Here is a 16118-nt window from a genome sequence, read left to right as displayed (position 1 = left end):
AAATCTTACCTTTTAAATTAGGTAGAAGTTCTCCAAGACTACATGGTATTGCAGTTTTCAATCTTTGTTCAACTGGAGAAAACTTAATTAGTGGTGAAAGAGACCGTTTTCTTTCACCAAGGGACATACGTAAAGATGGTTTTGTATAGTCAACGTGCAAATCTTGAGTGCCCAAAAAGTCAAGCATATCATCTGTTTGCATGTTTGTGGGCATAGGGCTCAATTCTGGTTTGTGTCCTTCAAGTGTTTCAGGATTAGAAAGGTCACTTTCTTCCCTTTTCTTGGATAGAGATTTTTTCAGAGCCTCATATCTACGGCAAATAGCCTGTAAATTACAGTCTGATTCTGGAGTAGTTGGTCTTCCTCCCACAACACTATCTGGAAAAATGCCACTGTGCATAGGACTATTTGGCTCTAGTTTAAAATTGGCCTCTGTACTACTGGAACTATTAAGACTTAAGTTACCAACTTCTTCTGGAAGCGTTTCATGTAATATGCCAACATCAATATCCTTTAAGCTCCTAGTACTAGTTCCACTTGATAATTGAAAAGAGTCCCATAACATACTTTTATGCATGAAAGGTTCCTTGTAAGAAGTTTTCAAGTGGTCAATAGAAGACTCCTCCTCATTGCCACCCATCACAACTCTCCTATTACCCGGAGCAGGGGAGACTGTCTCTGGTTGGCTAGTTTCTAAAGGCTTGTTCTGTAACCCTGCATGCTCCAAACCCTCCCTGCACCTTATTTTCTTACTTAACAAATCTGACTGATTTTGTGTTGATGGTCCACCTATGTAACTGGTCACCACATGTTTCTGAGACACACGCTTGAGGCAATCTGAAACAATGTTCTCTTCAGGTAAATGGAAATGGCTACAATGGGATACAGTGTTTGATGCAAGAGAGCTGGTCTTGCTAATTTCTCCTGGGCTATGCGACACAGGTAAGGATTCTGGCAATTCTTCTCTCTGTTCAGTATCCATCTGAATTGGTTCTGTACTTTCGTTATCTTCCATTTTGACAGCTTTTCTCCATGAGCTCCTGATTTCACTTACTAATTAAGGGGGGGGGACACAATTCATTAATATTTCAAAACAGAGCATACAATTAAAATTTTCATTTCTAGTGCAACATAAAACTAGTGAGTCAGTATATGTTCCACAGATGTGCCCAATGCATGACAAGACTAAACAATAAACCAAAGACCAAAAACAAATAACAAAAGCTTTCCCTGAAATGTGCATATACTTTCACACAGCACATATGAATTACAGGTATTAGAAAGATGTTTTCTCATCCATCTAAGCAGGGTTCAGCAAACTTTCTATAAAGGGCAGATAGTAATATTTTAAGCTTTGTAGGCCATTGGTCTGTGGTGAAAACTGAACTGTGCCACTAAAACATGAAAGCAACCACAAACAATTATGTTGACAAATCAGCAAGGCTGTGTTCAATACAACTTTATTTACAAAAACACACAGGGCAAGCCAGATTTGGTTCAGAGCCTGGAGTCTGCTGACCACTGATCCAGGCTGTAGCAAGGTTCAACCTGAACTGAATCAATTTAACTTCAAATATGAATTCAGCCAGGATGATGTGCCATAAGGACAACGAAATCAGAATTTGGCCAACACAGATTATAGGTTATAAGAAAAAAGTACTGGGCAGTCTAGCTAGCTAGAGAGGGGTAGAAAAGATTTCTATATGCACAATTTGGGGCTGATACCGCTAGCTGCTGACTGGAAGGAGAGAGCCTGGGTACTCTATAAATGTTGAGCACCGGTCAGATGTGGAGGCAGAGGGTATTTTAAAAGTACTCAACTGAAATATTTTCTAGGAAAGAGACAAGTAAAACAACAAAAACAAAACTGTGGAGTATCACGGCAAAATAACACTGCTTACAAACTGCCGTATCAGTGAGAACACCCACATGTAATACTTCCATAAAAGTCCCTTATATTCCAAGCAAATAAAGAGCCATTGCCACTAAACTGAAAGAGACAAGAATTCTAAAGTGAGTTTCCAAAAGATCTGTCAAACCATGGTTCTAACAGTACTAATGTCTAAGTAATGTCTAAGAAGAAAATAAGTGATAGAAATCATTATTCACTTACTCAAGTTTTCTGGCGTTCGGGGAATTTGGTTCCTTGTTAAGAATGGGTTAGACACTAAAGAATCAAATAGTTCCTCTAATTTTACTTCTCTTCCTTTAGAGGGCTGTGGTGAATCAGATAAAACGGCCCTTGCAACCTAAAACAGAAAAGGTAAAGCAAAAGTTACCATGTTCATTGGTAGAATGCAACAAAAGCCCTGATGAGAACAAATTAGCCCGACAGTCAGCAGCCCCTACCACAGCAGAGCGCACAAAAAGTCACTCAGAACATAGCTGCCAGCCACTCTATATCATCTATCAAGGCACAATCCTATAAGGTGAAATTAAACCCAAAACTGTTCCCTCCCTTCTTATCTTAACTGGATATTCCATATAAAGGGAAGGTAAAAATCTTTATACCTGAGAAGATTCAGAAATAATCCTGACTACACAGTGACCTAAGGTACTATCTGCCACATCTTTGAACTTGATAATTCTGTATCAGGTAAAGTGACTAGTTTTAAAGCAAGCAAAGTCTTAATTATATAAACCACTTGCACAGTAACACCTCTATTAGCAAATGAAATACACTCTGACAACATACATCTTTGCCAGCAACCTCATTATCAGATAATAAGTTAGTGAACAAGGCATAGGAATATATTCTAAACAGAGAAAGTATACAATATGAAAATAGTACTTATATTAATTTCAATAAAACAGGGAAACAAAAAACATGCACATTAAAAACACTGCCCCAAGAGCCCTAAAAAATAAACATCCTACAACCATAATCAAATAGACCCCCACACACCCCCATGAAAAGAGAAGATTTCTTAGAATTCAAATGCTAAATAATTCTTGTCACAAACATTATTAAAGAAAATTAATTTTACTTTATTTTCAGAGCTTTATGAGATTTTATGACTCTCTTTTTCCACCCCATCCCATTCTGCTGCTAATATAAATTCTTTTCATTGAAAATGTCTTTCCTTCCATATCAGGTAAGAAAAACAGACTGATCATCCTTTATGTGGAGTCCATCAACCAACAAAGAGAAATAATATAAACCTGAAAGATTTTAAAGTATTTATAGACCATGAAATGGTTCAACCTCCTAATGTTACAAATAAGAACATGACTAGACATCCAGCTCTCTTATTTGGACATTGTTCACTTTCTTTGGTCAAGACTGAGATAAAGGAGGAAACTCCAATACCTGAATCAATATGCACTAAACCAAATTTTTCTTTCAGTCTCTCAGCAATATAAAGTAGCTGATTTATTTTCAGGCTCCTTATCCAAAATCAAACAATGCTATGGGATGTTGTGGGAAACATAATAAAAATAACATCATTTGAGAATCTGTGTAAACTTCTGTAGTAAATAGTACAATATTACTATCAACCAATAGTAGCATTATGTAGACACATGCAAAGTCACTTGTCAGGAAAACTAAGGTCATGAACTATGCTACATTTAATGACTTCTTAAAATATTTAGAAAGCAGAAGGATAAACACTATGCCTAGTGATAATACGATATTGCATATAGTTTTTGTTCTAATATTCAAAAAAAAGAGGAAGCTTAAGTAAGCAACAGCAACATTCAGATTATTTTTTTAAAGCAGATTATTTTGATAGAGTATAATCACTGGATGTATTTATCCAACAATTCATGTAATGGTTCATTCCAAAAACACCATACCTGTGTTATTTTTATACTTTCGGAGGATGATATTTATAGAATGGGACATGGTTTCTAAACCATGGATATAATCTTAAATAAGTTTATATTAAATCTATTTCTACTTTTTGGGAGAACCAATTCTGCTTTAACCAAAATTTTCATTATCTATGCCCTCCTTTCCCAAATTAACCCCAGTTATTCAATAATTAACTATAACTTCACTTATAATCTCAACCCCAATGAGAAAATAATAGATATTTCAGAGTACTTATTACAATCTTTTTCTAACCTCTTCTACCAGATGATCTTGCTCTTTTTGGAATATATCCCTATTTTTAGCTGGCAGAGACCCTGCAAATGCAGTATTCTCTGTACTCCTTGCAGTATTTGATGATAGAGAGTCTTTCACTTCAAATTTTGGTGTCTTCTTAGAAGGTGTTTCATTTCCTTCTCTAGGAGTTCTTATCTTCATGTCCTGAAGGAGGCAGACATGTAACGTTAAAACTTTAAGGACTCTGGCTGATCTTCATTAGAGGCTCTTGAGTTATCACAAACCTATAAAGGCTATCATTATTGTGAAATCATATGTCCACTGGCAAAATTATATAATTCCAGTATTTCCATTTAGAAGCAACAAGACATATCTAAGTACAAATTAACTGGGACAGCGGCAAAAATAATATTTTAACATAAGTTAGTATGATCAGATTAAACATTATTTAAAAATATACCTTTTCAAGTAATCTAACACTGTTTCTATCTGATGATGAAACTGGCTGTGACAGGAAAGCTGCAGGTCTAAAAGGAAAAAAGATAATAAATCCAAGTTACGTACAAGAAAGAATTCCTTCACTTGCTAGATCTAAATAATCTAAAGAAACTGTCTGCCCCGTATCTGTCCGTTACGATTTCCCTCAATTCGTCCCGGTCATCGAAAGGCAGTTTATTCTAGGGAGGCATGGTGACAATCAGAGCAGCACTTCAGCCCCATTTGTGTATCAGCCTCCCAAACGGTAAACATTTTTCCTTAATCACTATATATTTTAAGTCAACAACATTTTTTATAAGGTCGAATGACTTCATGAACGCTCAAAAACTTGAGTACGCAGCAAACACAAATTCAACTAACAAGAATCACATTATTATATTATCCTTGGGCTTCAGATCACAGAATTTTACTGTAACAGAGACCTTAAAATTTTAATCTTTCATGTCCAAAATCAATTTATCTTGTGCTGAATCTTGCTATAGTGACAGCACATACATTAGTTACACTTACAGTCAAGTTATAATGTTGCTCAGTTTCACTTTCCTGCATTCTACACATAGCATTCCTACCCTCTTAGATTCTCTTGGTCCTTTGGATAAACATAAAAACCTTACACATCAATTACAAAATAAGTTATTAAATTTTTAAAGCTGTCAAAGCAATAACTTCATCTTCATCTTCAAAGAGCTTTCAAATTCAATCACGGATGGGGTCTGCTCACTGGTCAAAGCTTTTCTACTTTATTACCACAGAGACCACTTTCAGTATCAAGCATGTTGGTGCTCTGCTTTCTGTCCATAGCCAGAAGTACAAAATTAGTAGCTTTAAAACATCTCAAGTAACAGCAAATATGCTTTTTCAAACTTTTCAAATACGAGCTCCTTGGAATCATTATCTACCTTTCAAACATAATTCAAGACCACTGAAACTGCTTAAGGCTCAACTTTGCCCCAACAGGATATAATCTAGATGTCAAAGGAAAAAATTAATCATTTACTATGCTTTATCTTAATTTTTCCAAAAAGTAACATTAAAGTGATCCAAAAGCCCTCTGAAACACGGCTAGCAATCTAAGATGCCACTAGGATGCCAGCACCAGACTGTGAGCTCCTGGAGGACAAAGACTATGTCCTTCCTGACTATTGCCAGGAACTAACATAGCGCCTGGTACTTGGAAGTGCAATACCTGTTTGTAACTAACCAATGGATTGACTGAATCAATGAATAAAACGTCACTTGAGCATGAGGTTCTAGAAATAGACACCACCAAATTTTTCTATTTGGATCATTCTTACAGAGTCTCATAAAAGACAAAAATGGAAACATATTCTCTCCCTTCCTCTCCTCCTTTTCTGAATTGGAAACATGCTATCAGCCCTGCTAACATCTCAATCCAAGCCAATTTTAAAGCAGCCCTGGCTCAATCACTCACTATACACTTGCTACGCCAAAACTGAGGCCCACAAAATCCTAGCACTGTAACAGATAGAGCGTGTTGCTCCCATTATGGCAATTTATCCTAAGGAAAGAGTACATCCAAAAGAAAATAATTAAAGACATGCTTTTTATAGTAAAAAAACTGAGGAAAATCTAAAAGTCTAAAAATAAATGTTACAAAGTCATTATAAGTAAAAAATCAGTAAAATAACATTTACAGAAACGACCAAAAAACTGTACTTACAGATATTAATGTTTAGAAAATTCTGAATGTATTAAATTTATGTTTGTACATAAATCCCAAAAAAACAACTTGCAAAAAAAGTCCAATAAGTGATTTGTTAGAAATTTTAGCTAATTATTCTTCATTTTATTTCATTGTTACAATATATCTACAATTAACAAAGATATAAGGGAAATTATAAGAGAGAGAGAGGCAATGAGACGTCCATTTCTAAGACGAAGGATATTTAGTTGGCATGCAAGCAAGATCATACTGCCCTATATCTGAAATGCAATAAAGGAGAACTGTAGATGTTAAAAGTCTAGAACTGTACTGCCACCACTAGAAATATCATGAAACCCTCCCTTTCAGAAATCACTGCAAAGAAAGACTGAGTCCAGAGTGTACAACAAAGGTGCCACCAATCACTGAATTCTGGTTTTAAGTATGGTAAAGCTTCCATCAGCTCACTCTGATCAAAAACAGATGAGACTTATGGAGAAAACTACTTCTATTTTGGTATCTGTGGGTGACAACTGGGTATTAAAGGGCTAATAACAGGGGCACCTGGGTGGTGCAGTGGGTTAAGCCTCTGCCTTCGGCTCAGGTCATGATCTCAGGGTCCTGGGATCGAGCCCCACATCGGGCTCTCTGTTCAGCGGGGAGTCTGCTCCCTACCCCCTCTCTGCCTGCCTCTCTGCCTGTGGTCTCTGTCAAATAAATAAATAAAAATCTTTTTAAAAGGGGGGCTAATAACACACAGTAATTACCCTAAAAATTACCTACTTCCATGTTTTTTAATTGAATAGCTGTTATTGATCATATCCACATATGAATTTCCAAATTAACTACACTGGTACTGACATTAAGATGATGCCATACAGGGGCGCCTGGGTGGCTCAGTGGGTTAAAGCCTCTGCCTTCGGCTCAGGTCATGATTCCAGGGTCCTGGGATCGAGCCCCGCATCGGGCTCTCTGCTCAGCAGGGAGCCTGCTTCCTCCTCTCTCTCTCTCTGCTTCTCTGCCTACTTGTGATCTCTGTCTGTCAAAATAAGTAAATAAAATCTTAAAAAAAAAAAAAAAGATGATGCCATACAAACAACAGCTGAACTATATATTAAAAAAGGATACTATTTTAAGTACAGTCTACTTGCACTACACATTACTAATAAAACATTTTATTACAAAACAGCTTTACTGTAAAGAATTCTGAGCAACAAGCTTTCCACATGACTCAATTCACCTTCCTTCTGTTTTGCTATCAAGCGTGAATAATCATTCGTATCCCATTGAGCTTTTATTTGTTCCTCACCACCAACACCCTTCCTCTTCACTTCCCCCCTTCAATACCCCAAACCTATAACTAAAGTACCAGAAGATAATTAAAAGATCTAAAGGCCTGGAAGAGTGTAAGTCTGGAATCAAAGTATATTTAATACAACCTCTTTTTCCTATAAGAAGAAAATTCCATCTGAACTAAATTCTTAGGGGCTAAGTGTCTGGCTCCTATAGAATTCTGATAGTATATCTTAGTACAAAATTCTACTTCAAGAAAGAATCTTGAAGATGAATGGAGTTCATAAATAAAATGTGATCTATGAATCAATCTACTACCTCCATCAACAAACCTGAATCAAATATTTCATTTGCTCTCTCAAGGAAAGACAAACCAAAAACACAACTGAGACTGGGAAGCATCAACTATTCCCCTCAGGATGCTTTAAGAACAACAGTGATAAGAGAGTCAAACAGTGAAGCCCAGTAACTTGACTATCTCTTCAATGTCAAGTCTTCACAATAGATTTCTTCCTTTTTTTTTTTTAAGGTACTCTGAAAATCAATATCACATCCAGATCTAAGAATAAAAATATATATTCCACATGTAATCCTGACCTCCGTAAATCAGAAAATTACTACACAGGAAACTGCCAATAGCTCAATTTTTTTTTTTAAGATTTTATTTATTTACTGGTCAGAGAGAGAGAGAGAAAGAGCGAGCGCATACAAGTAGGGGAAGCAGCAGGCAGAGAGAGAAACAGGTTCCCAGCTGAGCAAAGAGCCCTAAGTGGGACTTGACCCCAGCAACCTGTGATCATGACCTGAGCCAAAGGCAGATACTTACCCAACTGAGCCACCCAGGCATCCCACCAATAGCTCGATTTCACATCTAAATTTTGACTCTTGTTATGCTGTTTGAACTTAACTGCATAAGAGTATACAGAATGACGAGAACTTCAATTCATTTAAAATTTATAATTTTCATTTAGAATTATCCTAAGCAATTTGTTTCCATATCTGTGCCTCAATTACATGGGGAAGCTGGACTAAAAGACCCCTATTTAGGTCAAAGGGTAGTCAGAAAACAAAAAATAATAAAACACCTATATGTCTAGGATTTTGTTGGTGGTGGTGGTGGTGTTGTTGTTTTAAGATTTTATTTATTTATTTGACAGACAAAGATCACAAGAAGGCAGAGAGGCAGGCAGAGCGGGGGCGGGGAGTAGGGGGAGCAGGGAACCCGATGCAGGTCTTGATCCCAGGACCCTGAGATCATGACCTGAGTCGAAGGCAGAGGCTTTAACCCAATGAGCCACCCAGGCACCCCTACAGTATGTCTGTTTTTGATTGCTTCTTAATAATTCTTAGTTTCAATAAAGAATACATACATTCCCCAGGTGGATTATATACATTTAGAGATTTTGGCTTATATAATCTGGCATCTGTTTAAAGAGCCAAAATAGGAAAATTAATAAAGAAAACAGTCAATAAAGAAAATAATACTCCTGAAGGATATTATAATAAACCAAGGTTTAGTTTTTTCATCTGTTAAACTTCTGAATTGGGTTGAATCAGAGGTCCTCCCATTCTTTTTTTCTTTAAAGCATGGAATTCTTTTTATTAAATGGCATGTAAAACCCCCAACATATAATACAGATAAAAGAACTAGCTGCTCAGGCTGAAATGGGAAAGGTCAGACCAGTAATGGGCTAAATTAGATTAATCCACAGCATCAGAGGGCGCTGCATAACAGTCTGAAAACTAGGAGACTAGCTGATCTCAAAAGCTCTTAACTCTTGGACTGTCAAAGCCACAAGTGGTTTCAAGGAAGTTCACAGACACAAAAAGGCAAAAACTCCCAAGCTTGCATTAGATAATTTCCATACGTGCTTTTTTCCCCTTCAAATACTAGATAATCCCCTATGAATCCCAGCATTAAGACAAACAAGAGAAGGGGGACAAATGCCTATGTATCAAAAATGTTGAATCTTTCCTGAAAATGTGAATCCATGGTGGAAAAATATTCTCTAGTTATGAGAAGAAAATTACAGATGACCCCGTAGTAGAGAAGCATGGCAATTAGATGAAGATGAAACTAAATTAATGAAAAAGGAAAATAGTCAATATGAAGATCACATTTGTTTTACCTGTTGCCTAGATCATGTACAGTTCCCGATGTATTACTGGCTCTCATGCAATCATTTTCTTGGTTGTGTTGCTTAGGTGTATCTAAAGGAAAATAAACATTAATTACTCTTTAATTATGTTTATATATTCTAATATCCAGGGATCTCTTGAAATTCTAGAAAAACTTCTGAACAGAAGAAAGGAGAAAAATAAGACTAATATAAATGCTAACAGAAAAAGACAACTATTCAGCAGCTCTTTCTACCCATTAGTCCCGTCCCCATCCTTTAATAAAATAAATAAAATTTTAAAAAAATAAATAAAAATAAAGACAACTACTCAATGGGACACCTGAGTGGCTCAGTCAGTTAAGTGTCTGCTCAGGTCATGATCCCAGGGTCCTGGGATCAAGTCCCACTTCAGGCTCCTTGCTCAGCGCGGAACCTGCCTCTCCCTCTTCCTGCCACTCCCTGTTTGTGTGCACTCTCTCTCTCTCTCTGACAAATAAATAAATAGTATCTTTAAAATAGAAAAAAAAAGGAAAAGACAATTATTCAACTGTTAAGTATACAAATAGGACAGATAGAGAGTATCTAGAATAAACTCATAAAAAGAGTGGCAGGTTACAGAGCTGAAATAAACAACTCTAAAATGTGTATGGAACCAGAAAAGACCTCTGATAGCCAAAGGAATGTTGAAAGAGAAAACCAAAGCTGGAGGCATCACAATTTCAGACTTCAAGCTGTATTACAAAGCTGTAATCATCAAGACAGTACAATACTGGCACAAAAACAGACACATAGATCAATGGAACAGAGAACCCAGAAAGGGACCAACTATCCTTCAACAAAGCAGGAAAGAATATCCAATGGAAAAAAAGACAGTCTCTTTAACAAAGGGTGTTGGGAAAATTGGACAGCCATATGTACAAAAATGAAACAGGACCATTTTCTTATACTATACACAAGAACAGATTCAAAATAGATGAAAGACCTAAATGTGAGACAGGAATCCATTAAAGTCATAGAGAACACAACCGGCAACCTCTGTGACCTCAGCCGCAGCAACTTCTTGCTAGACACGTCTCCAAAGGCAAGGGAAACAAAGGCAAAAATGAACTACTGGGACTTCATCAAGAAAAAAAGCTTTTTGCACAGCAAAAGAAAACAACAAAACCAAAAGGCAACCTATGGAATGGGAGAAGAAATTTGTAAATGTCTTATCAAATAAAAGGCTGATATCCAAAATCTATAAAGAACTTATCAAACTCAACACCCAAAGGACCAATAATCCAATCAAAGAAATGGACATGAACAGACATTTCTCCAAAGAAGATATACAAATGGCCAACAGACACATGAAAAAGTGCTCGACATCAGGAAAATACAAATCAAAACCACAATGATACCACCTCACACCAGTCAGAATGGCTCAAATTATCAAGTCAGGAAACGACAGATACTGGGGAGGATGCGGAGAAAGGGGAACCCTCTTACACTGTTAAAGGGAATGAAATCTGCTGCAGCCACTCTGGAAAACAGTACACAGGTTCCTCAAAAAGCTGAAAATAGAGCTACCCTAAGCCCCAGCAATTGCACTACTAGGAATTTACCCCAAAGATACAAATGTAGTGATCTGCTCTGCCAACATTTATGGCAATAATGTCCACAACAGCCAAACTATGCAAAGAGCCCAGACGTCCACTGACAGATGAATGGATAAAGAGGTGGTATATATATACAACAGAATATTAAGCAGCCATCAAAAAACTGAAATCTTGCCATTTGTAAATGACATGGGTATCATGCTATGCAAAATAAGTCAATCGTAGAAAGACAATTATTATATGATCTCACTGATATGTGGAATTTTAGAAACAAAACAGGATCATGAGGAAGAGTGAAAAAGAAAAAAAGACAAAATCAGAGAGGGAGACAAACCGAAAGAAACTCTTTTTTTTTTTAAGTTTTTTTTTTTTTTTAAGATTTTATTTATTTATTTATTTGACAGGCAGAGATCACAAGGAGGCAGAGAGGCAGGCAGAGAGAGAGAGAGGGAAGCAGGCTCCCTGCTGAGCAGAGAACCCCATGCGTGACTCAATTCCAGGACCCCGAGATCATGACCTGAGCCGAAGGCAGCGGCTTAACCCACTGAGCTACCCAGGCGCCCCCGAAAGAGACTCTTAATGAAAGGAAATAAGGGGCACCTTGTTGGCTCAGTTAGTTAAGTATCTGCCTTTGGCTCAAGTCATAATCCCAGGGTCCTGGGATCTAGCACTACATTGGACTCCCAGCTCAACCAGGAGCCTGCTTCTCCCTCCCCTTCTGCTGCTTCCCGCACTTGTGTTCTCTTGCTGTCAAATAAATAAAATCTTTAAAAAAATATATTAAAATAAACAAAGGAAACAAATTGAGAGTTGTTGGGGGGGAAGGGGGCTGGAGAGATGGGGTCACTGGGTGATGGACATTAAGGAGGGCACATATTGATATAATGAACACTGAGTTTTATATGCAACTGATGAATCACTAAATTCTACCTCTGAAACTAATAATACACTCTATGTTAACGCAACTGAACTGAAATAAAAAAATTTTTTTTTCAAATGATAGGTTTATACTAAACCAAATTTCAAAAAAAGTGCCAGTCCGTAGTTCTCCAATATGATATAGTCTTGCTTCTTGGTTTGGTACACAGATCATGCAATTACCACATAAATCAGCAAGGCCAGGGGTGCCTCGGTAGCCAGCTCACTTGTTAAGCATCTGCCTTTAGCTCAGGTCATGATACCAGGGTCCTAGGATCAAGCCGCGCTTCGGGCTCCCTACTCGGCAGGGGTCCTGCTTCTCCCTCTCCCACTCCCCATTTTGTGTTCCCTCTCTCATCGTCTCTGTCAAATAATCTTAAAAAAAAAATCTAAAAAAAAATCTTAAGGGGCACCTCGGTGGCTCAGTGGGTTAAAGCCTCTGCCTTCAGCTCAAGTCATGGTCCCAGGATCCTGGGATTAAGCCCCGCATCAGGCTCCCTACTAAGAAGGGAGCCTGCTTCCCCCTCTGTCTCTCTGCCTGTGTCTCTGCCTACTTGTGATCTCTGTCAAGTAAACAAATAAAATCTTTAAAAAATCTCTAAAAAAACTTAAAATCTTAAAAAAAACTTAAAAAAATTGGCAATGCCAAAAAAATTATACTATTTAGCATATTTCAGCTCAACACCTACATCAGTCAATTTATTTATTTATTCCTCAACGCATCAATAATTATGTGCCACTGCTATACTAACAAGGACAAAGAAAGAAAAGGTAGAGACCTGGCTTCAAGGAGTCAGTCTAGGAAAAAGACTACGGAGGAGTAGAGAATGATGGCATGCTGCTATAGTATTAGGAGAGAAATATGCACAGAAATGTGAGGAGACAGAAAAGCACCTGGCCTAGGAATGGGGAATGTGATGAGGACATAAAGGTACTGGGAGAAGCGGGTACAAGTTCGGTGTGGTATAGCATAGGGTGTATCTGAGTGGAAGCATGGAAGGAAACAAGATTGGTGCAAAAAGCCATGACTCCATTACAGAGTATTTGCTATTCCAGGAACTCCTCTTCTTTTAACATGTTAGCTTCTGAAAGACTGTCCCTATATATACATGTGTCCAAAGTGTTACTGTATAAGAATCCATGTGTGTGGGGCACCTGGGAGGCTCAGTGGGTTAAGCCTCTGTCTTAGGCTAAGGTCATGATCTCAGGGTCCTGGGATGGATCTCCACATTGGGCTCACTGCTCAGTGGGGAGCCGCCTTCTCCCTCTCTCCCTGCCTGCCTCTCTGCCTACTTGTGATCTGTCTGTCAAATAAATTCTTTAAAAAAAAAAAAACTCAATGTGTGAACTTTTCCTTTTAATCCACCATAACAGTATGCTGTATTATGAACATTTTCAGTATCCTCTGCTTTTGCACCTACTAATGATGATGGGATTACTGACATTCATAAAACATTCTAAAAATGAACACAAATACAAGAATTGTATCACAAAACTAGTAGACAACAATAAACTAATTAGGAACAACATAAACACTACTTGCTGGTGGTAGGCAAAGATGAGACACATTTCTTCCCCCTGAAGGTGCTAGAAAGCCATCGAAGTATAGTACACCAAGAGATGAAAAGGACCATATTTTCATATTTACACTACAGAAGGATCACTGATAACCATTTGTAACACAGAAGAGGTAGAATATGGAGGCAGAGTAGCTAGTTAGAACACAATTAAAGGCAAGAAATAGAAAACCAAACTACAGCACCTAAGATGTGAAGAGAACAGAGGAGACGGACACAACAATAAGGAGGTTAAAACAAAACTGAACTCACCAGAACAAAGCAAACCAAGCTGCAGCAGACAATGACTCCTACCATAAATAACACTAGAACTACAAAATAAAATGTAAGAAAAAGAAAGGAATACCCAGAAACACAAATAAAAATCATCACATGCCAGGACTAAAGATGGAAAGAATTTAAGCTCAAACTGAGACACAAAGGCTAAATGGCAGGCTCCGGGGCTGAACAATGGAGATTTAATGCCTGCATAACAAGAAACATGATCTCGGGCCTCTCAGCCTCCAATCTGAGAAACTGCCATAAAGCCAGAACATTGCAAAAGCTGCTCAGCCCCTGAAAAGATTAAAAAAATTCTGCCAGCTTAACCAGGGAAGTAACAGGGAAGCCTGCTATCTACCTGGAGTCCTGGGTTTAAAAGAAAAAAAAGGGGGGCGGGGGGAGAAATTTTAAATCTACCTAGCCTACTCAAAGGGAGGTATGAAATCCAAAATTATATTGGCTACTTGTGGGAATCCCAAACTAAAGACATTAACTGCCTAGTTCAAGGGAAATACCAGAGACCCTACGCCACCGTGCAGAGACCATTCTACAACCCAGGGCCCAGGTGACTCCTTCAAAGGTGGGTCCACTGAAGTTGAGGTCACAATCCAAAAAAAAAAAAAAAAAAAAAAATTTTTTTTTTAAATTTTATTTTCAAGTAATCCCTTCACCCAACCATGGGGCTTGCATTCAAAACCCCAAGACCAAGAGTCACATGCTCTTCTGAATGAGCCAGCCAGGCAACCCCACAATCAAGTATTTTAATAGAAAACAAACGACTATGAAAATGAGCAAACAGGGGCATCTGGATGGCTCAGTCAGGGTAAGCATTTGCCTTCAGCTCGGATCCCAGGGTTCTGGAATCGAGCCCCACATTGGACTCCCTGCTCATCAGAAAGCCTGGTTCTTCCTCTCCCTCTGCCTGCCACTCCGTCTGTTTGTGCTTTCTCCCTATGTCAAATAAATAAAAGAAAATGAGTGGGCAGAACACACAGAAGAAGAAGTATCTGAAACACAGGGATATTTAAAAAACTGAATAAGATCAAATCAATACATTTAAAATATTTGGCAAAAAAACAAGAACCATAATGAAATAAGATGATATCATGAAAAAGAACAGGCAATTTTTGAGAAAGAAGCAAATGAAAAGAAATGAAAAGCACATCCATGAAAGCCAAACACTAAATGGACATGTCAAAAAAGAGATTAAATACAACTAAAAAGATAATTAGTGAACCATAAGCCTAGAGCTACAAAGACATTATAAATACAAATGAGAAATTTAAGATACATGAAGGACTGAATCAGAAGTCCCAACAACAAGAGCTCCAGAAGGAAGCATCAAAAGAATGACTGAGACAGTGTTAGAAGAAATATTACTGAAGAAGTTTCCAAAATGTGAGCCTTTACATTAAATAAGCTCACACAAGCCCAAAATTTAAATAAAAATAAATCCACATTTAGACATATCTAAATAATACAAAACTAAGTACAAGTCTTAAAAGCAACCAGAGATTAAAAATTACTTACAAAGGAATGACCACTGAACTGACAACAGAGGTCTCAGAAACAACAGAAGGCAGAAAACAACACAATCATATCAGTGATGTTGTAGGAAAATTGAGCTTTGGGGGCGCCTGGGTGGCTCAGTGGGTTAAGCCTCTGCCTTCAGCTCAGGTCATGATCTCAGGGTCCTGGGATCAAACCCCGCGTCGGGCTCTCTGCTCAGGAGGGAGCCTGCTTTCCCCTCTCTGCCTGCTGCTCTGCCTACCTGTGGTATCTATCTATCTCTCTCTCTCTCTCTCTCTCTCTCCCTCTGTCAAATAAATAAATAAATAAAATCTTTAAAAAAAAAAAAAGGAAAATTGAGCTTTGATCTAGAATTGTATATCCAGCCAAACTATCACTCAGAAATTAGTGAAAATAAAGACATTTTCACAGGAAAACTAAGAGATTTTACTATCCAGGGTCCACCACAGAAAGAATTAAAGAATATACTTTGAGATAAACTTTTTTTTTCGTCTGCGACCATACTACCCTGAACTTGCCCCATCTCGTCTGATCTTGGAAGCTAAGCAGGATCGGTCCTGGTAAGTACTTGGATGGGAGACCCCCTGGGAATACCAGGTGCTGTAGGCTTTA

The 16118-nt window shown here is 37.8% G+C and overlaps 1 protein-coding gene, 1 non-coding gene and 1 pseudogene across 2 annotated transcripts in view; 1 reads left to right on the top strand and 2 right to left on the bottom strand.

Annotated features, from left to right (window-relative positions):
* HAUS6 (HAUS augmin like complex subunit 6) overlaps nt 1–16118 on the bottom strand; it is a 42154-nt gene that overhangs the window by 3070 nt on the left and 22966 nt on the right. Inside the window, exons 12-16 of the mRNA XM_032880518.1 lie at nt 9635–9716; nt 4512–4578; nt 4070–4255; nt 2114–2249; nt 10–1053 (exon numbers count right to left, since the gene is read on the bottom strand). Of these exons, the coding sequence (XP_032736409.1) occupies nt 10–1053; nt 2114–2249; nt 4070–4255; nt 4512–4578; nt 9635–9716 (1515 nt within the window). The remainder of the gene's footprint in view (nt 1–9; nt 1054–2113; nt 2250–4069; nt 4256–4511; nt 4579–9634; nt 9717–16118) is intronic.
* Nucleotides 4659–4789, bottom strand: LOC116881051. Its single transcript, XR_004385338.1, has one exon.
* On the top strand, nt 15997–16115 carry LOC116881039 (annotated as a pseudogene).

Source organism: Lontra canadensis, unplaced genomic scaffold (assembly GCF_010015895.1).
Source record: "Lontra canadensis isolate GAN:19392208 unplaced genomic scaffold, GSC_riverotter_1.0 scaffold70, whole genome shotgun sequence".
Lineage (NCBI taxonomy): Eukaryota > Metazoa > Chordata > Mammalia > Carnivora > Mustelidae > Lontra > Lontra canadensis.
This window is presented reverse-complemented; position numbering and strand designations above follow the sequence as displayed.